This window comes from Sinohyriopsis cumingii, chromosome 4 (genome assembly GCF_028554795.1).
Source record: "Sinohyriopsis cumingii isolate HCF-2022 chromosome 4, ASM2855479v2, whole genome shotgun sequence".
Taxonomy (NCBI): domain Eukaryota; kingdom Metazoa; phylum Mollusca; class Bivalvia; order Unionida; family Unionidae; genus Sinohyriopsis; species Sinohyriopsis cumingii.
Genome location: NC_142964.1, coordinates 71,228,776 through 71,251,548, shown reverse-complemented (window position 1 = coordinate 71,251,548; position 22,773 = coordinate 71,228,776). Strand labels below are relative to the sequence as shown.

The following is a 22,773-nucleotide window of genomic DNA, read 5'->3' as shown; positions in this document are numbered from 1 at the left end:
TATCATCGAATTTCTCGATGTCTCAAAACGGGGTTTCTCATGGCAAGGAAGATGTTCGTATACCTTTTCTCCTATATTGTTTGCTATTCTGCGTGTAATCCTATAGCTCATTCCTAGCAAAGAGATCATTAAGACGGATGATTTACAAGTTTATTTGCCAACCTATCTATCTGAAAGCAGAACCGGATTCGATGTGAATGTAATCTGGTGTTATTAGGTACAACGTCGTAGGAAATACAGACAATGACTAGATTACAAATGTGTTTGCAAGACAAGTATCTGTTGAATGGAGTGCATATACATCAGCGACTCAGTCGATGTGGTACCGTGTTCTATTTGATACCTAATTCCAACGTGTTCAAAATTACTAATTTAGAAGGGAGAATATAAGGTGATATGTGGACGTCTTACATAAAAGCGGGAAAGGACATCAGTCAACTTCGTGTAGTCAGGCATCCTCATCGACGAGTGTAAATTAAACCTTTTCATCGCTTCGGGTCTCCACTCCATGATCTAACATTACGCTTTCCAATGTCAACTACCTTGTGTTTGTTGTCATCATCAGCAGTGATGCATTCAGCGGAACGAATTGAGCAGACTCCTCTTGGTTTACAACACTTCGTCCTGTTCAAGATCGAATTCACCCGAAAGGGTCAAACAATGTCTACATGAATAACTGAACCTAACTTTGCAATCAAAAATTACTTGACTGCTTACGTGACCTTGTTTGAAGCTACAGAACAATTATTAATTAAAATTCACTACAGATCAAGACAGCGACGAGGAACATTTTCACTCTGTAACTTCAGGCCAACAAGGTGTGGAACTTCAGTTTACACAAACTCTTGAACACACTGAACGTCAACTTGCATGTATAATTTGATTATACTCTTGAAATAACACTTTGAGAGAAGTGATCCTAGACTATTAATACAAATAACACATTGAAAGAAGTGATCCTAGACAATCAATGCAAATAACAGTTTGAAAGAAGTGATCCTAGACAATTAATGCAAATAACAGTTTGAAAGAAGTGATCCTAGAAAATTAAAGCAAATAACACTTTGAAAGAAGTGATCCTAGACAATTAATGCAAATAACACTTTGAAAGAAGTGTTCCTAGACTATGAATGTAAATAACACTTTCAGAGAAGCGATCCTAGACTATTAATGGAAATAACACTTTGAGAGAAGAGATCCTAGACTATCAATACAAATAACACTTTGAGAGAAGTGTTCCTAGACTATGAATGTAAATAACACTTTCAGAGAAGCGATCCTAGACTATTAATGGAAATAACACTTTGAGAGAAGAGATCCTAGACTATCAATACAAATAACACTTTCAGAGAAGTGTTCCTAGACTATGAATGTAAATAACACTTTCAGAGAAGCGATCCTAGACTATTAATGCAAATAACACTTTGAGAGAAGTGATTCTAGACAATTAATGCAAATAACACTTTGAGAGAAGTGATCCTAGACTACTAATGCAAATAACACTTTGAGAGAAGTGATCCTAGACTATGAATGCAAATAACACTTTGAGAGAAGTGATCCTAGACTACTAATGCAAATAACACTTTGAGAGAAGTGTTCCTAGACTATGAATGCAAATAACACTTTCAGAGAAGCGATCCTAGACTATTAATGCAAATAACACTTTGATCATGAAGATAGGTGATGATGCTTTCTATCCAGAACAGCAATCATAAACAACAATGGGGAAATAGAAAGATGGAGTTATGATATCACGCTATCCAGCACAAGAACATTTAGTCTCATGTTTTGCTTGCCACATGGCTGACGGAGTGAGCCACTCTCCTAACCAGAGAACATTGGTATGGTGTGGTGGTCAAATCGATCTTAGCCAATGACAACGCGATAAATGTTTCATGATAAGTTAAGAAGAAATGTTTGAAGATTATCTGAAAGAAGTTGGACACACGTTCAAGAAAATAAGATTTTAAACGAGTGGAATAAAACCTTGAGTGACCGTTTCCTACATCCATTAACTTCTGTGCAGACGAAACGCATTGAAGCTCTTTTGAAACAGAGTACCGAGACTTCCAGATCATCGACTTTCTAGACAGATATTTTTAAGGAAAAAGTCGTGGAATTTCATTACTTATCATTACATGTAAAGAATGAATAACAGAATTTCATTACCTTCTGTCTCACAGCACCTTAAGAAGCTGTTTAGAATCTATTGGTGTTGGTAGCTATGATCTACTCATCGAAAACCTTAAGACGTTCGAGTTTATGTCATCAACACGGACGACGTTATCGCCGCCCAAGAACCCATTGGGAAGCCATGGCCTTTCCTAACAACAGAGGGAAGAATTTTGATTCCTACAAATTACCTCCTCTAAAACACGATATCACTGACTGCATGTAAAAAAATGTTGTGTCAATTTATTCAATGATATTCGATAACAAGGATTTGATTCGACAATTTGTGTTCAACATTGTGTGTATTTTCTTTATCAACAAAGCTTTGGACTTCCATTTTAATATGTACTGACTTATTTTATAAGTGATCAAACCCAGATGTCCCGATGTGACGTCATCGTAGCGACAAATCGCAATGAGCGTCACATACTGCTTTGGCTGACACCTGGAACAGTCGATAACAGTCTGAAATGTATCTGTTTTTAACATGAGTGTGTGTTGGGTCCATTCCTACTCATGAAAGCCCTTCATTCAGGTCGTTCGGGACAGTTAGTCCACGACATAATGGCTAAATTAACAGTGCTCTGTGAGCACATAAATGCCTGAGGGATGTGGCTCTAATTACTTCCCCAGGAATAATTATCATCCTGCCGTGCAGGAATAAATATGAGGCACATGCGCAATTGTGCTAAGGCCTCTCTAATCCAAATAATCAATCAGTCTGTGTGATATTGTATTGCAATTGATCTCCCCGTACACAATAGTTACGGATGTTTTCCTTCACGTCCGCAACTCCACTTTGAGAGTTGTTTACTTCACTTTCACTTCTCTAGCATGTAAAGCGGTGTGTTCGCCACTCTTCCCATTCATCGTTGAAGCAAAGTGAGCCAGCAAGGGGAGGTAAGGAAATTGATGGAGATATTGTCCTACACAGAAAGAGGTGAAAACCTCCTGTGCAGAGTAAATGAGTAATCGCCCATTCAAGGTATATCGCAATGGTTATGATCTCCTTCAGGATGGGTCAAAAGCGACACGAGAAATAATAAATGAAGAAGTGAAAATGATCACACTGTTATGGAAGGAGGAAATCACAGCGAAGAAGCAAACTGGGGGGAGTGGGGACTCCCGCCTCTCGATGAAAATTGGATGAAGGTGCAACAGACTGCTAGAACCACTAAGGGTTCCTGAAGTAGACGATTGAGAGATGGAGAAAATGAACCACAATTTAGGTTCACTGCCTCGATCATTCCTTGGAGCAATGATGGACGGAAACAATGATGTGCTGCGTGTGCAGACAGTCCCAGGAATTATGGCTACTAATGAAGAGTGACTGCTATTGGAACAAAACGACCTTTTTCAGGATCATCTGATTCACTTACAAACAGAGAAAATACGGAATTATTGAAAAAGTACGTGTTCATCCACGAAAACCAAACCGTAAACACCTTCCCCTAATATACGATGATACATGGGTATGTTTTTGCGTATCGTGTGTATATAAGGACGCATACCTTCTTGCCCCTTTAATGTGATACTTTGTTTGTGTGCTTGAAAGAATAGTGTGGGTGTTAACACTCCTACAGTTTCATTGGTTAGTAAAGTGTTGGGCTATTTGTCACTTTAACGACATGCTGATTGTATACTGTAAGGTATTGAATAGTAAATACTAGGTGTTGGATAAAAAATCGCTAAGGGCTAGGTATTAGGTAAGTAAGTGTTGTATCGGAGATTACAAAAGAGTGTGTAATATTAGATGAGTGTTGGAAAGTAGATAACTAAGTATTGGATTGGATATCTTGCAAATCAAATATATCAGAACCCATTGATGATAATTATAAAATATTTTCAGTTTTGAGTATTTTCCTCCTATTAACAAAAAGATTTTTTAAAAACTGGAAATTTTGAGAAATTTCCTTGGCTTTGGTGACAAAATTAAATTCTAGAAACACATGCAAGAGACGGAGACTCAAGCTCCAACTCAACCATAATATTTATAGAATATGTTGGTCTTTAACATGGAGTAGTTCAAAGAAAATAAAGACAAGAACAATTGTATACATCGATACCATTGTCATTATCATCAGTACCATCTCCACCGTCATCAGCGCATTATCTCCATCATATCAGTTATTTTTGTAATAATTTTTTATTTATTTATTTATTTATTTATTATTATTATTATTATTATTATTATTATTATTATTATTATTATTGTTGTTGTTGTTGTTGTTGTTGTTGTTGTTGTTGATGTTGTTATTATTATTAAACCTTGTCGAATGAGTAGGATCTATTCATGTTCCAATGTCTTTACCACATCCTTGATTTTATGAGGATAGGTATCTTAGAAATTATACATAATTTGACTCAAAGTATTAATTACTAAATAGTATACGACTGCCACAAAACCAAATTCGTTTTTATTAAGAACTTATTGAAATGCTGTATCATGACATACCGGTCTCTTTGTGCTTACATTTTAATGGCCTTTGCAGTGACTTAGCACAAATCTTCTTGGCATTCGATGTTGACATTTGGTTGGTTGCATCTTAACGGCACTTTTGAACAAGAAAACGGTTTTATTGATGCAAATTACCAATATATCGATCGGGTATAATATAAGTACATTAAACTTTCTTCGACTATTTTGACTGGCCCTAAATATATTCACACTCGTTAGTTAACAAATAATGAAGCTTTTTAGGCGTAGAGCTGCACTATTTTTCTGTCTCCTTTTTAAAACAAAATGGTCTGGCCCTACATACCTGACGTTAACTTGTCCATCTGAATTTAGTAGATGACCTATTTATCACATATATGACTCGGTTAGTTTCTACTTCTTTGACATCTACATGGATGTGAATTCAGTCGAAGATAATGAACGCTCATTATGACCACCATTAATTAATTTGAAACAATCGTGCGTCGTATGTACATGTTTAACATTTTGGGTGTACTCCTTGTTCATAAGCAAGCAAACAAAGAAACAAAACAAACAAACAGACAAGCAAACAAACGAAACTTGGACGCAAATAAAATGATTCCTCTGCAAAATATCATGGTAACGTTCTGTATCTATACCTGTACATTATTGATCACATCGCAATCAAATGAATGTTTCGTTTACTTATGATCACTAGGAACATTCGCAACACGGATTGTAATTTAAGTGCGTAATATTGATTTATCCGGTGGGTATTTAAACTTCTTCGTGCAGCAATTATAAGATATGCGCAGTGTCAGCAAACATAGACAGTGGAGGTAGGAAAAATAATATATATTTATGTATTAATTTATGTGTGCATTGTCGATTTATTATTATATTCCAGTCAGTTCACCTTTCATACAGTTGTCATATTGGCCAGTTAATGAAATCTTTCGACTTTGCTTCTTGGGTCATTTTTGGGGGTCTGTTTCTATATTTATGTATAGTCCGTACAGCAAGTAGGCAGGTGGTGTGGTCTGCAGTTAGAATGAGAACTTGATGGTTTACAGATGGTAGGTTGCAAGACGTGTGAAGAGCTGGGTAGATGGGTGGGTTCATTAGTAAGTTGGAAGGACAGAATGTGTATTTTTGCAAACAAGCATCCTTAATTATTTTTTCATTAAACACAAACGCAGCAAAGCTTGTTCTCGTGGGATGCAGCAGACATAACTTTGTTCTGGTCATCACTTCTCGTAGCCATTATCAAGTGTCATGTGAAACTTTTGAGATTCGTTCTGGTAAACTCACACTCGCAGCTTAGAATATTTCTTGTTTTCTGATTTACTGGCGTTTTGGCCCCAAACCAATCTGACGCGGTTTCACTGCATTGCTCTGCATTCGGTAGGGTAAAGTTGTATTGAGCAATGTTATCTTATGGTTCTTTATTATTTTCTTTGACGCTATGCAGTTTTGTGCTACGCCACGCCGCTTTGCGATAAATACCGTTAGGTAATATTACTTTACGTTACGTTACGTTGAATTGTTAAATGATGTTATGTCATTTTATCTTATATTATTGTATCATTTCAATGGACACCCTGTTGTTATGTCGTACCAAATTAGGTAAGGTAGTGTCGGGTCAGGTTGTGTGCATCTGATTATGTTTTAAAAAATATCAACATTTGTATTCACTATTTAGCATGACCGTTTACATTTCATGTTATTAAGTGTGTTTTGTTGTGCCTCTTGTTGCAAGGATTGTTCAGGTTTGTACACATTAATCAATACGCGTTTGAATACAAACTCTCTCTCTCTCATATCATATCATATTTTAATATTTTGGCACTTCATTTACGAGTACACATTTCCCTCCAGTTGCAGCATCAGAAAGCATGCTTTTAGCTTTTAAAAGAAATGGACAATAATAACATACATATATTCATTATCATACCATGCCTCTAAACACTATTCTTGTAACACGCCATGGGTCAAAGCACAATTCACGACTGAGCTAGACAAACAATATGGAATATATGCGTGTGCCTAGCTCGAGATTGAATTTCCCCCTATTTCAAATGACCTCAGAACAACATTATTGTCAATTAACAGGTTCTTAAACACGCTAATATGTCATCATTTTTCTTCAGTCAAGTTAACTTCGCAGTCGTCAGACTCTAATTTCACACTTGCCTGTTTTTACTCGCTTCACATTTGAATTATTCATCATTATGCTTTTCTAAGGTATAGATCGGTATTTCATGTCACCAAGCACAAAGCATGGTCTAAACGCTTAAATGCATAATTATTCCTATATCATATTGCTTGGCAAGTGGGAATGTCCTGAAAAAGAAACTCATCCTTGCTACCTTAAAGTCAAATGATTAAGTTTTAGTGCAAATAGCATAATTTAACAATTACTTGGTGCGAGATATAATTTCTGCCCATATTCTGACAAATAATCACATAAACCTAACAAACCTATCAACGAATACACCAATTAAAATAGCATGATATATATATATATATATATATATATATATATATATATATATATATATATATATATATATATATATATATATATATATATATATATATATATATATATATATATATATATATATATATATATAGATAGATAGATAGATAGATAGATAGATAGATAGATAGATAGAGACAGAGACACAGAGAGAGAGAGACACAGAGAGACAGAGACAGAGAAAGACAGAGTGACAGCGAGATGACTGCTATTCTATACAAAAACACACAACAATGGGTTTTGATACGTTAGGTCTACTGTATGCAATCATAGTAACTACCTGAAATTGATCGTCATATGCTTGGAAGATTCGATTTAGTGTCCATTGCTCCGAATGATCTGTTGCAAGTTTGGGCATTGGGTGGATGATAAGATTTGTGTTTTACTACGTACTGAGAGTAGCAGCTTGATGGCAACAGAAACTTGTGCAATTATGTTAGTTTGAAGTAGGATCAGGTTCTATGTTCCCCTCATAGAGGGTATATTTCATATCTAAGAACACAGTTTGACCTATTTAATGACTCAGACGTACATTTCATAATAAGTAACAGAAAAGAATGAAAGACAACAGGCTTTGAAAATTTAATTAATATATTTATTTTTATAGAATACAAAGTGAGAAAGGTCAACTTACGGTATTGCGAATTAAATCTCATAATAATCCGACAATTACAGACACAAGTGCTTGTAATTAAAAGTCCTCAATAAAATTCAGAAAAAGTCCATAAAAAATCCCAAAACTGAAGGCGATGACGTGCTTGTTATAGCTTATGGAGTGCTGACATGTCAACAGTCTTTTGTTGAATCACGTTAATATAATCACAGGTTTGAATTCAGTATAAATTCCAGTGAATGTTTCTATCCAAGAATTTTATCAGAGCACTTTTGTATTTCCAGAGAAAATAATCACTTAAATTCAATAATTTGAGCAAAAAATATTCCAGTCCAAAACTCCTGGTCCCAACATATAAAAAAATTAAAAGTGCTATATGTTAAAACACAAATGACCAAGTCCTCACAATTACAATAGTATATAGTTCTCTACCTGACCTCAGGTCAGAATTAACATTTTATTAAAAAAATATATATAAAAAATAAAAATAAAAATTACCTAATGGAACATAACCTTCTAGAATGATCCTGGTGTTTACAACATCAAAACAATAACCTGTAAAGTTCAGTTTGGTTAACTTATTCAGTTAATAATAATTCTGATATAAAGCTCATAAACATAGGGAATAATTTAGCTATGTATTAGTTGATGAGATAAAGTGAAATAAACAAATAAAATAAATCAATCAGATCAAGCAGAAATGATCTCAGTTTTAGACAAGGTCAAGTCTAGCATACAATGTTACATTACATAAGCATGCAATGAAATAAAAAAATAAAAAAACAAGCAAACAATTAAATGAAATATACATCACAATAGCTTAAATATTTGGCAAAACAATTGTTGAAACCTGATTTTCTTTGGAAACTATCACTAATGTTTTCTTTTATTATTTTATTGATATCACGATCTTTAGTTGATATCACGATCCTCGAACATACATATATACATACATACATACATACATACATACATACATACATACACGGATTACAACCCTTATTCGTAAAGACTAGTACTCCAAGAATATGTTACCATTTAAAAGGACGTATTATCTAAAATCACATCGATCATGTGTCTTAAATACATGTAAAGTCTTTTTATATAATCCTCCCCAACAAATGTATTGATTAGCCGTCAATACCATATAATAAATGTGCTTAACGTAACTGCAGGTGGTAGTACTGGATGACAAGCATAAGACTCGTATCTTTCAAAATGACTGTAGGGAACCATGCCTGCACCCATACTTTCTTGGCACGAATCCAGTCACAGTACATATAAAACAAAACCCTGTAGATCCTTTTTAAGTAAAGATATTGGCAGAACATTTAAAACCCAACACAACTGTCCGTCACCATAAATAAAAGGAATCATCAGTTTTATCAACTTTATCGGGGACACCGAGTGGCCGAGTAGTCTAAAGAGCTCACCGGGACGGATCACTGCCATCTTCACCTCTGTCTGCGAGGGTTCGAGTCTCGGTCTCGGCCAGTGTGGGTACGTGAGAAAGCTTGATAGTAGCTTCTCGCTACTATATATATATCTGAATATAATCTACCAGAAATGCAGCAAGCTCTGTTTGCTGTATTTCTGTTTATGGAGGTCGTAGCCTCAAAAACCTTCTGTATTATACGCTGTCTCATTGTTCAGTTTCTTAGCACATTTATTCTTTAGACTTTGTCCAAATAGTTATGTTATGCTGTAAATACATAGCAAATTTTTGGATCACTAATATCATTTATGTTCAATACAAAGTCACGAAAGTGGCCAGTACAAACACAATGTTTGTCTTTGTTTTAATTATGTACCCATACACCTTGACTTTGTAATATTTGCACGACTGACCTAGGGAATTCTGTCTTCTCGCTATCATCCTTTCGACTCTATCGATGTCGGAAAGAGTAAGTTGGTGTATGCACATTTAATTTTACAATCTCGTCCAAGAAGTTAATAATAAAGAACCCTGTGTTTTCATTCACTTTCTGACAATAACTTGCACCCGTCTTCTACATGTTTGAGAACACACACACACACATACATACATACATACATACATACATACATACATACATACATACATACATACATACATATATATATATATATATATATATATATATATATATATATATATATATATATATATATATATATATATATATATATATATATATATATATATATATATATATATATATATATATATATATATATATATATATATATATATATATATATTGCACGTTACTTAATGACTATTGCGATGGTTTTCACCATACGAAAAACATGTTACGGCTTAATTTGGTTTGGTGTTTATGGCACAGCAACAAAAGTTGGTTAATTAATTCTGAGGCAATTAGAGTGAAGTACGTTATTCGAGGACGCGAATGATGATGGGATTCGAGGCCGTGCTCAACAGAGTGCGATTCACGCTAAAAATTGAGCCATAGTGACTCCCTAGTACGTACATGTGGTCTCAATACTCATTATCATGTAATCTTTTTCCACTTGCTCTAGGTGTCTTTCTTTCTTTCTTTTTCTCCAAAGAAGTATATAGTTATATAAGTGGCAGCGGATCATGCCGATTTAGGAAAACAATTTCGGTTTTAGGGGGTCAATTGCACTTTTGCAGAACTTTATAGGAGGCCAGTTTATTTGGGTTAGGAAGAGTCCGGAAAAAAACCAGGGAAAACCTAACGACCCACATGAAGATGCTGGCACACTTTGTCACATGCCCATGGGGACAGAGGTGAGATGCCAGTGACCCGATTTAGGATATACTTAATTAGGTTAAGTTAAAGTATTCGCCATATTTGAGCGTCAACAGGACGTGCTGTGAAAAGCGAATGAAAAAACCCCACCACTAACGGTTCACGGTGTAATAAATAATACAAGCCCTTATGTCTTTATTTTAAAATCCTATACATTTTATGAAAATTTCTTTCGCATGATATTAATGCAGATCCGTCAAAAGGTTATTCCGTTCAAACTGGGAACATAGCGAAGAGGACGAAGTTTTGATTTTTGTTCTCCTTCGTGTGGTATGCTTCTTTCTGTGTGACCTTTGCATCACTTCTTGTTGTCTCCGTCCATGTTGAGTTATATGTTATTGAAGACATTGAATCATACCTATTAAATCCGTCGTTTACAATCCGAAATGAATTACTTCACTGTTCTGTATTACAAGTTGAATCAAGCACCAGTTTGCCATTTTACTCGAAAACTACAAGAAGTTAATGGGAATGGAACACAAGGGGATTTGGGGGTAATTATTCCAATGAGGGGCATGTTAACTCAGTTACACACAGTTCCTATACCTGGATCTTACTTATCTTTTACTGCTGTTTTTCATGAAATTTAACATGCATAAATACGGCCACCTACAACCACTTGTAATCTGTATACATTTTCTCAGACAATTGCGTGGCAAGCCTCCCATCTTATTCCTAAGCATGTCCCTTTACTCCATTAACACACCCACCACCATGCTGTGATATAGCCTTCCATATTTTGATATGCTGTTAAGCACAACAACAAAAACACCTACCAACCAACCAACCAACCAATAAATTAGCCTACCAATCAACATATTACGGATAACAAGTATCAGACATATTTTCCTTGGAAGACAATCAGGAAAAAGAAGAACATGGTAAGTATGAAACTAATACTTAAAAGATGCGACACAGATTCCATCTATACAAGTGTATAACGTTAGAATACGCAGTATCCAAAGATATTGAACTCCTGTGATCATATCAGATCGTATTACGGATAAGTACGTTTTTGTCCTCCGATTTCGGAAAGGCTTTGATTGAATACCCAATGCAAATGACAATATTAGTTATCCTATAACTACTGGACATCAATATTACGAATTTGCAAGTTAAAACTGGTCACTTGTCGCTAGTATATATAGGTTAAAGAAACTTGTTCAATCCAACAATGCAAACATTCACTGTGCATTGGTTGGTTTACGCAAGCATTCGCTGTGTAATGATTAGTTGCGCAAGCATTCGCTGTGTACTGAAAGGTTTACGCAAGCATTCGCTGTGTACTGATTGGTTTACGCAAGCATTCACTGTGTATTGATTGGTTTACGCAGCAAAAGGTATAGTAAGTAAGATAATTTTGTTGATATGGTTTTGGGGGATTTTGCTTTGTTTTGGTTTGGGATTTTGGGGGGGTATTGGGTTTGGTGGGATACATTTTATTTTAACAATTAATGCTGAACAAAGGACCATTTAATTTTGTAATAGTCCATTTCATTTAAGATTTGTATTTTTACCTATTTGGAATTCATTTAATTTCAGGATTTGTTTCGATCTTATCAACAAATAACACTCGGAAGACATCTCTTCTCTACACTGAAGTATGGCCAATCCAAAGGTACTTTATTAAATCCGTACAATTTATTTGTTAACTGCGGTATCTGGAAGCGCAATAGGTCGCTTTGATGTAATCCATGTAACTGCGTTACCTGGAGGCGCAAAATGTCGCTTTGATTTAATCCATGTAACTGCGGTATCTGGTAGCGCAATATGTCGCTGTGATGCAATCCATGTAACTGCGGTATCCGAAGCACGTGGATACTCTAAACGTACGATCTGAATGCAAACACGTTGTTTCTTTATAATTCCATGTGATCAGCAATACTGACACAGTGACTGTACCACTTTAATTAATGACTCTTTAAACATTGTTATTTCTCAAATGTATTTATTCATTGTTAATGTTTGAAAGAATATACCACGATCAAGACAAGGAAAACCGCTGGTGCATGCTTATTGATATGGGCATGTAGTCTGCCTGTGCTTCCTTGAGTCTAAGCAATTCAAGACGGTGACTTTTCTCTTAATCTGCTTCCCGAGGACGGCTGAATGCCACGAGACTATTCTAACATATGAAGCGTATTTGTTGAAAATTTATTTATAGGAGAGAGCCGACCAACTCTTCAACTTTATTGAAACTGATGCCACAGAGAAAGCTGTTGCTATTCTGGAAGAAGAAGTGGATTTCTTTGTTATCAAGGTAAATATTTCATATCTTTTCTTTGTTTTTCCCATCTTTCTTTCTTTCTTTCCTTTTTTCTTTCTTTCTTTCTAACTTTCTTTCTTTCTTTCTTTTCTTTTCTTTCTTTCTTTCTTTCCTTCTTTGTTTCTTTCTTAATTGGGGTAAATGTTTATTTTTCTTTAGTGTGTTCCGCATTCAGCATACAATACATTCATATACAAGGAAATGCGCGAGTCATGGAAAAATGCTTGTATGAGGTTATTACATTCTCTCTCTCTCTCTCTCTCTCTCTCTCTCTCTCTCTCTCAGAATAAAACATTACACGTCGATGTGGCATCTACATCGCACATCCCCCAGTTTTGACATGGTTGAAACCACGCAACCCACTTATGTTCAAACTTATTTTATCTTTGTTACATGTTAGTAAGGATCTCCTATAGGCTGTCGAAGGGTTGTGTACTAGCTTACATAATTTAAAATCTTAGGATTAATATCATCAGCTCCGGTTGATCCTTGCATAAACACGATCGCTAAAATCAATGCTTGCAATTGAAATTACAGGCCCTCGAAATAGCTGAATATCAGTAGTGCTAGGATGTTCTTAATCTCCATTTTAAAATGGCATCTATTTTCAACGACTTATTTTCAATCTTAATCTTAAAATTAAATTTAACCACATCTTTGTCTAAGAATAAATCAGTTTTATGTAATAAACTGCGCAGAATATGAATATATATATATATATATATATATATATATATATATATATATATATATATATATATATATATATATATATATATATATATATATATATATATATATATATATAAAGCCCAATATTGTCCCTGAGGACAAATTAGACAGGAAAAAGCAAAGTAATCAGTTATGATCTATAATGTTTTTCCTTTTATAACCAAAAATAAAACGATGACAAGCAGGTTTTTGCAACAACAGCTTTATCTACTAGGGCTTCGTAATGAACAGCTTTAGCTAGGTCGATCATTGAAAAATGTTGAGGATGTAAACGTCTAGCAACTGTAGTTTATCTTGATTAATACTAAATAATGCACTAGTGACTATGGAAATAGGAACGTACTTGATATTTTGTGTACAATGTGATCGCAACAGGTCATGTAATAAAATGAAACAATCACATGATAAGAACATAGAGGTTCCTATCGCTGTTCATACAATCGTAGTAACGTGAGATATTGCATGTCAGGCCGCACGTGAGGTTCCATCTATATAATGCAAAAAGATCGGAAAGAATATGCCAGTACAAAATGAACAACACATTTGGTAGAATTTAGCATACGATTTCCATAATTAGCGAATAATGACTATATTTATTTGTAGAGGTACTTATTGTCAATGAGTCAATAAAAAGGTCAAGTAATTTGGAACACAATAGAAAAATGTCCAAAGTAGAGTGGAGAAATCAAATGGACTTACAAATTAAAGTCACTCTATGAAACTATCTTTATTTAGAGAATAATTTGTTATATATATATATATATATATATATATATATATATATATATATATATATATATATATATATATATATATATATATATAATCTATTGCCAGTTTCAATTTTCTTTGTTGGATACAATGCGTATAGTACTACCTGAATGGGGATTTGAAATGTGAAACTCTCATTGGTTGACAGATGGATCACAGACTTATTGCAACCAATGATATTATTTGATACTGACCCGAGTGTAACGATAACTTAGTATGCACCTTTTCTCGACTGATACCAAATATGGTTTTTATTACCCAGATGTTATTTCAACCCATCATGTGTATGACAACTGATCAAATTATGTTTATTGTCCTATAAACAAATAAACCATCTTTGCTTTTGTTTCTGTTACTTCCCTCGTCAGGTCATTGTTGTCTACTCTTGAAAGGTATGTGGTCGCCCATCCTAGTTCGGAGGCTGCTTCTGAGTTTTTCGTTTCTTCTATCTTTAAGGTGGCCTAATTCAGATGATAGGATGAGGTGATCAAGACGATAGAAGAAACTATAAAACTACTTCATTAAGCCGGAGAAAATTGTTCTAAAATCCAAATTTAAAACAAAAATTGAGTTGATGCATTTCGAAACGCATACATTATATTGTAAATAACAAATTGCGCCTTGTGTATTTCATGACCAGAATGGGTATAATTTGATTCATCTTGCCGCCAGGACTGGAATGAAAGACGTCGTTGCAAAGCTTATCAGGAAAGGAATGTCGGCCAGCTCAACGAATCAAGTAGGACGTCATAGATAATTTTGATACTAATCTATGATGCTATAATGCTGACAATTTTTATTTAGTATGTAAACATTATTTTCTCTAAGATGTGACATTTGCATTAATAACTTTTAAGACAATCGAAGATATAACACTAAATGGTGCTTGAATCTATTTTTAGTAGATAACTCATTCATCGTCGACTAACCACAAGCTGTATTTAGCAGCATTTATGTTATTTTTGTTCCACTAGTGATCAAGCAATTTTTGAAAAAAAGTCGAACTCAGATGACTAGAAAATACAAATTTTATTATCATTCATTCCTGATTTTCTTTCAGAATGGAAACAGTGCCGTGCACTACGCGGCACGTGAGGGGCACCTTGAAATAGTTGAACTTCTCATCAAAAATGGAGCTGACGCCAATTTGGACAATCAGGTACACACATAGAGACATAAAGACAAACAAAGGTGTCAGGTGTATATATGCAAAACCTGAACTTATATAAATATATTTTTCAGAAATAGCGGCGCTAAATTTCCATAATATGCGTCTTTTGCGATATCATAATAAGCAGCAAAAAGAAATCTATCTTAGACTGGCCGCCAGGCTCTGTCATTTAAGGTATGACAGTAATCCAGTGTTGAGACTCTGTGTCATAAACTATACGCAGAAGAAAGCGAAACTAAAATGTTTATTCAAATTAACAAATAATTGATTTATCTAAGTTATAAAGTGAAAACTTAAGATATAATTACAGTACTGTGAATTAAATCCCAAATAATCAATAATGTCATATCACGTCCAAAAGTAAAGATTGTTCCGAATGAATTAATTAGTCTTGAATGTCTTGATGTACTACAGTGATACAATCGAGAATGTGTTTGAATGATTTCTCAGCAAACCCAATGTGGCGTTTAATTCCAAAATGTCTATAAAAGCACATTGTAATTCCAATGAATGATGTAAAAAAATGTTCCAATTATATCTGAATATAATTGTAAATGATTCCACAGACTGATCGTAAAACAGAAATGAATACTTATTTACCAGGACCTCATTATATACATTCTCACTTGACAAAAAGTCGCAATAGAATGTTCTGGGAAACTAACCATTTCCGTGGAAAATTCCACTATCCCTTGAACTCAAATTCTACTATTCAGTTCGCTTACCATTTACAATGATGACACAAGTAAGATATGCAAAATTCCATTCACAGCTATCAATCACGGACAAAAATTAAGTACGCAATACAGAGACACATAACTCCAGCATTTAAGATAAGAGAATAACACGGTTATTTATATTGATATGTGCCACTGTTTATGGATTTGACATCAAGATATACATTTTAAAATAGGAGATACACCCATGCATGCAATGTGTGATTTTAATAGTTCTGTAATAAATATCTGAGTACTCAGAAATGATAATGCATTGAGAGAGAGAGAGAGAGTTGTTTTCGATGTTTTTCTTCTTTTTCTTTGGTGGGTGGCTAAATAAATCTAAAGGTTTCTCGAGGAAAGAAATATATCTAATGAAAATATAATTCAATGAATGCTGGACTGCTGTGTCCAATTATCATGGCATAAGAAAAGAAAAGTAGTGTGCTATTCGAACACACAAACATACACACACATGCACACACTTGTAGAGATGGGAGAGTGATTTGGACATCTCAAAGCTGCGAATTTGGCAAATAACACGGCTAGACTTGCTTTCTGTGTTAGGTCAGAAATTCACGTTTGGAATTAGCCAGTTTGTTTCGCTTCTCTGGCGTATCAAACTTTATAGCGCATGTTGTTGGACCATAACGAGAGAGATATGTAGTGGAGAGTAGGGTGGGTGGGTGTTTGAGTTGTATGTATTATGAAAATGAAAAGTGAGAAAACTTAACAGGACGACATTCCGTACCCATGTCGTACTCAAGAGCCTATTCCAAAAAGTATTAAAAAAAATATCTAGGAATATATACCTTCATCGATTTTTAAAACATTTATCTGTCTATCGTTGCCAATCGTTAATATTTGAATCATGTCTACAAAAGTTTCATTCATGCATGTTAACGAGGTCACATGCGATGCGTAAGTTTCGCCACACCTAATCTGGTTCGTCGGTTGTATTGTAAAGCATCTTGTCATTTTCTCCACATAACGTCACTGAGAAAAGACGTAACATCATATATTTCTTCAAAGCAGCAGCAGAGAGGGTGAACAGACCTTGAAAAATAAAGCTTCCTACGACAACGACAACAATAAGGCCAATAACGTCAAACCGAAGCTTCTAACTAAATCGAGAGTTTCTCTAACTGGGTTAGTTTTTTGTTAATTTATCGTTGAATTCGTGTTTTTCTAAATTTGTATGTGCGTTTGTTTACCCTCCGGACGTTTCATTGAGGTCGCACTCTCTCTGTTGCTATAAATATATGAGTCATTAAATCAATATTTCAACCCAATATTTTATCAAGGCCTATACAATATCGCGATCGAGGATCATGTAAATTTATTGTTATAAATCCGTGTGGAGTAGATTGTGCTTTTGAAAAGAAGTTTTTGAATCTAATCATGTCCATATCCCCACTACACCAAGTCTGGTGAATATTTCGCAGAGTATGTGTATCAACTCCATTAAACACAACTAAAATATTACAGTTATTTCTGATCCCTCTAGGTATTTGTGTGTATCGCTGAGTAAAATAAATCACCTTAGTATTTTTATGTCTGCCTTGAGAAAATATTCTTGCTGGATTTGATTGTTTGTCCAGCATTACGTCGTCATATACTACTAAATTATTAATAAAACCATCAAGGACATCCACAGATGGGGCTTCATCAATATCGGTGATAAAATTAATAATGTCATCACCATCCTCGTCCAACAATTTTGCATTTTCATTAAAATCTTTAAGTACATTGTAACATCTCTGATCATCAACTGACGGGCTACTAAATACAACTTATCCATTTGAGCCATCTCATTATCAAATTAAGTAATAATTGTGTTTTACCCGATCCGGATGGACCTATTATTATCATTCTGATGGAATTCGGTAATGCTGAAATATGTTTTACTGGTTCTTGTTTTCGTGTTGCTGAGAAATCAATGACATCCATGTTATACAAATATAATAAATAATACGGATTTATATTGTGTTCAATGCAGAGCATCCACCCCCACAAGTGGACTAACAGCAATGATAACAAAAAAAAAAAGCGTGCACTTACAGGTAAATGTGTAAAATGTGGCACAAATATATATAAATTTATTTCTAATAATAAAATTGGTGGTGTTATCGCTACTTCATTAGAAAAATTACCAGGAACTCCATGGGCTAAATAGCCAGGAGAAAAACATCTTCCTGGATATAATTATTGTGGTCCTGGAACCCGACATGATATTCGATTTGACGAGCGAGATCAACCAAAACCTGGAGAGTATCAAATAAATGCTATTGATCAAGCATGTCACGTTCATGATGTAGCTTATAAAAGTAAAGATCTGCAAGAAAAACATATTGCAGATGTCAAGTTGATTCACTCGTTAAATTCCATTTTTTTTAAAAATCTGTTAGAGAATCATTAGCTAATTGGTTGGTAGGATCTGATATGAAAGGTAAATTATTATTCGGAGCCGGTAATTAATCAACCGATTATTATAAAATAAAGGAATCGATTTATTATATCCCAGGAGGATATTGGAAAGGTAGAGCAGCGATTAGTAAACTTGCCGATGCAGCAAATGTAACACGTTCTGTTGCTGCAAAATAGTTAGCACGACAGGCAATATGACAAATTTATTTACCACCACCTAAAAAATTCCGCATGCACATTTTGATGTCAGCACTCCTAATGAAGTTCATCAAGCAGATATTTTATTTTTACCACATGATACTATTAAAATTGTAAGACGTCAATCACTTACATACAAATACGCGTTAACTGTCATTGATGTTGCTAGAGGATATAAGAAAGCAGAACCAATATCAACTAAAACAGCAACTGAAGTTTCTTCTGCTTTTGAACAAATTTATCAATGAGGACCCTTGCGATGGCAACAAACTATTACAGGCTGATCCTGACAAGGAATTTCTTGGTGCAGTATCATCTCTGATGAAAAAACATAATGTCAAAATACTGCAATTCATCGTGATCAGGGAATTGTTGAACGATTTAATAGAACACTTGCTGATAGGTTATTTGGATATCAATATGCAAAGTAAATAATTCAGAAAGATATGAGATCTCGCAAATGGGTTGCAAGATTACCAAGTGTGATAAATGTGTTAAATAATGAAATTAGTCGAACAACTGCCATAAAACCTATTAATGCAATTACAAAAAAAAAACATATACCAATACAACGACATGAATTTTCAAAACAACCAGTATTAGGTAATGTTACTTAAGATATTTATATGAACTCGGTGAACTTGAAGGTGGTTAAAAAAAACATTGACTGATCCTATTTGGAATATTACGACACATTAAATATCCAGCATGGTAAGATATAATGGTAGACCTTCAATATACAGATTAGTTTTAACTGCTCCTCTACGTGGATTTGTACGTGAACAATTACAAGTAATTCCTGAAGACAGACAATTACCACCGCATTCACTTTTGTAAACTAGCACCTAGACGTCGATTACACTCAATAGCGGTCAGCATAATATTTTCATGTGTATGACCAAAATTACTATTAATACTGTCTACGGTAAATTGTCTTGGGTTATTTTTTTAATATTGCCACAACGTTACTGTGTTACAGATCGCGCAATGATTATTCCGTTGTTGTTTTAATGTCGTGATAAATTCAGCGTCACACTGTTTACAACTAATTTTTTTCTTGCTATATCATCGCCATTGGCAGCAATGGTTTCTGAATTAGCTATTATTTTCTGTGAAGTTTATGACAATTCTCCGCAGCTGAGATATTCTTCTGACTCGAGACACTGCGAGATAAACTAAGTTTGACCACACGATCATCGACGATCCAAACATTTGTATCAGAGATGGTTAATCCTCGTGATGAATGAATCGTCATTGCGTATCCTAGCATCCATGAAGTTTTGTCCATAGTTAACGTGCACTCAACAACACTGACAGGAACTAAAACAATATCATTTAATACAAGATTTTGTTTTTCTGACGATCCTGGTATATCAGCGTCGATATTTTGTCGTCGCGTATCTGCTGGTCTATAACACAATGGTACGGGTAGATTTGAAAATTGTTCTTTATGTAACATAAATAAGTGTATCAAAAACTATCTTTGTACTTGCCACTATCAAATCATTTGGTAGTCAATAAATTCCAATAATTGTTAATAGGATTTTCTGAAATTATTTCACATTGAATTTTATTCCGTTGTAGTCTGATTAATATCTTGAATTCTGGATCAAGTGCTCTATGATCATCAGTTATTTCCTCATAATAATCTATAAAAGTCCTCAGCCATTTGTGTGGAGACAGTCCAACAAAAGGCGGTGTTGACCATGATCGCCACACATTATTACAGCACTATTTTTGTCAGTAACCAATCAAGAAATATTTGTAAAATTTCTAATGAATCAGTGCATATTTCATCCTAAAAAATAATCCTTGGAATATATTTTTTCCCATTCATTCAGGAGTCCATTTATCTCCCTTCCATCAAAAGAATTATGATATGTACATGATTTCATATTTTTTCTCTCATTTCTCTTGCGAGTCTGTGTGTAAGTGTTAATACAACTATAACACAATTCCTAAATAATTCAATCACACGAGTTGTTTTACCAGAACCTATAAGCCAATTGAGATAAATTGTTTTATGTCTAGCTAGAAGATCAAATACCGATGGTGCAGATGATAATTTTGATATTTGATTTTTTGGGCAATAAATTCCCTTAATTTCAAAGTCGACGGATTCAGAATAATTGAGTATATTTTTTTTATTTATTCTCCATTCACCCCATGATGCATGAGTGCCGATATGAAGATGTTCTAATAATCCAGTATTCTTGTTGATATAAAATGAATCCGTAGCGACTCTGACAGTAAACTCAGAAACTCTATTTATCTTGAATAATAGATTTATGGAAGCGTACGCGAGCACTGAAGATTTTAACTGAGTAAACTGCGGTGACGCACCATCAATATAACTCACAATTGTACCTAATTTAGTTCCGTCTCTTTTCCATTTATATTTTGACTCGTATAAAATCACTCCGGTTATCGTTCTTACTCATATCGGGAATTTTAATTTCTTTCCTAACAAAGCGACGTCTTTGACAGATGCTCTGGTATTTCTCCCCACTCGTTTATTATTTAACGGCTTTTATCCGTTAAACCGTTTCCCCGTATCGCGATTGTAAAATGTTACGTTACTCGTTCGGCTACACAACTTATTTTTGAAAATTCATTGGTTTTAGATTATAAATGCGGTTACAGGATACGCACTTTCATAATTCGGTGTGTCAATAGCAGCCAACATTCCTGATTTGGAATTTTTACTTAATATGGCAATTGTTTCATTATGAAGGACAGGGCCGCGTTTGTCACTGATACTCCAAGTATTATTGTTTGTTTCTGCTAATACAATAAACTTTGCTCTGAAAAAATATCTTCGATTGTCGAGATAATTCATAATCGTTGCCGCTCGTTGGTCGTTCATTCTAACATTGATAACATCGTCGACACCATCAGTGTTGCTTATTATTTTAAACGTCGACCACACATGAGATGCACCATCTTCACTAAATTTTTATTCCTTTGCGTCATGAATAGCATTAATCAAACTTTTATTCATCGGATCAACCAGAGCTCGCATCGGTAAGTCAATGGATATTCTGTCAAGATTAAATTTATATTGAAAAGGTTTAATCTTAATCTCTGTTAATTTGTTCATATTATAATTAATGCAAGAATATATTTAAATTGATATATTATATAAATATATAATGATTCAAACAAAGAACAGATGCAAATGGCTTATGATTGGCTCTACAACTCCTTGTGACAAATGTTGTGTAAACGAATTCTGTGGCTATCATTTACAAAGTGTACGGAGAGGGAGTTTAGGACCTAAACCGTGTTTGAAATGTGGTGTTTGGCATTAGAGGAAACACGCAGTTGTGTATGCAGTGTGGTGGTAAAGAATACAGAGAACTGAAAATATATTATGATAAAAAAGATAGCACTGATAATAATAATAAAGTTATAAGAAATGTTAAAGATTATCTTGCTAGATTTTAAAAATAATAATTTAGACAAATAATCATTCAAACAAATAATAGTATTTATATATAAATGGAACATAAAGAATTTGTGAGACATCCTATCTTTAAGAATTACGAAGCATCCCGTGATGGTGTAATCAGAAATTATCGACTAAAAAAGCCAGTTGTTAATGTCACTAATACTGGTTATCTCATGATCAATATTAAGGGAAATAAACATCATCTGTGTCAAAAATTTGTCTACCAGTGTTCTCGGGGAGTACTCAAAGACGGTCTTGTGATCGATCATGTTGTTGTAGAAAGACTCAATAACTCTTTAAATAATTTGCCAGCGTTACACAAAGCCAGAACAGCGGATTTATAAATACTGGCAAACAATCAAAAATTGCAAGACTTGTTAAGTCTATAAATACAAAAGTTCGTGAAGAAATAATATTTCAATTAATGAACATAGCTTGAAAATATTTTGAGATTTCAATGCGTTCGGGAAAACATGTTGCAGAAACTATTACCAGATATGCTTTCTCTAAGAAATATAAAC

At 34.3% G+C, this 22,773-nt stretch overlaps 1 protein-coding gene across 1 annotated transcript in view; it reads left to right on the top strand.

Annotated features, from left to right (window-relative positions):
- Positions 1–5,366: 5,366 nt before the first annotated feature.
- Positions 5,367–22,773, top strand: part of LOC149801429 (uncharacterized) — a 41,355-nt gene continuing 23,948 nt past the window's right edge. The window contains exons 1-5 of the mRNA XM_089955556.1: positions 5,367–5,430; positions 12,063–12,138; positions 12,685–12,780; positions 14,930–15,028; positions 15,350–15,448. Of these exons, the coding sequence (XP_089811682.1) occupies positions 12,124–12,138; positions 12,685–12,780; positions 14,930–15,028; positions 15,350–15,448 (309 nt within the window). The 5' untranslated portion in view covers positions 5,367–5,430; positions 12,063–12,123. The remainder of the gene's footprint in view (positions 5,431–12,062; positions 12,139–12,684; positions 12,781–14,929; positions 15,029–15,349; positions 15,449–22,773) is intronic.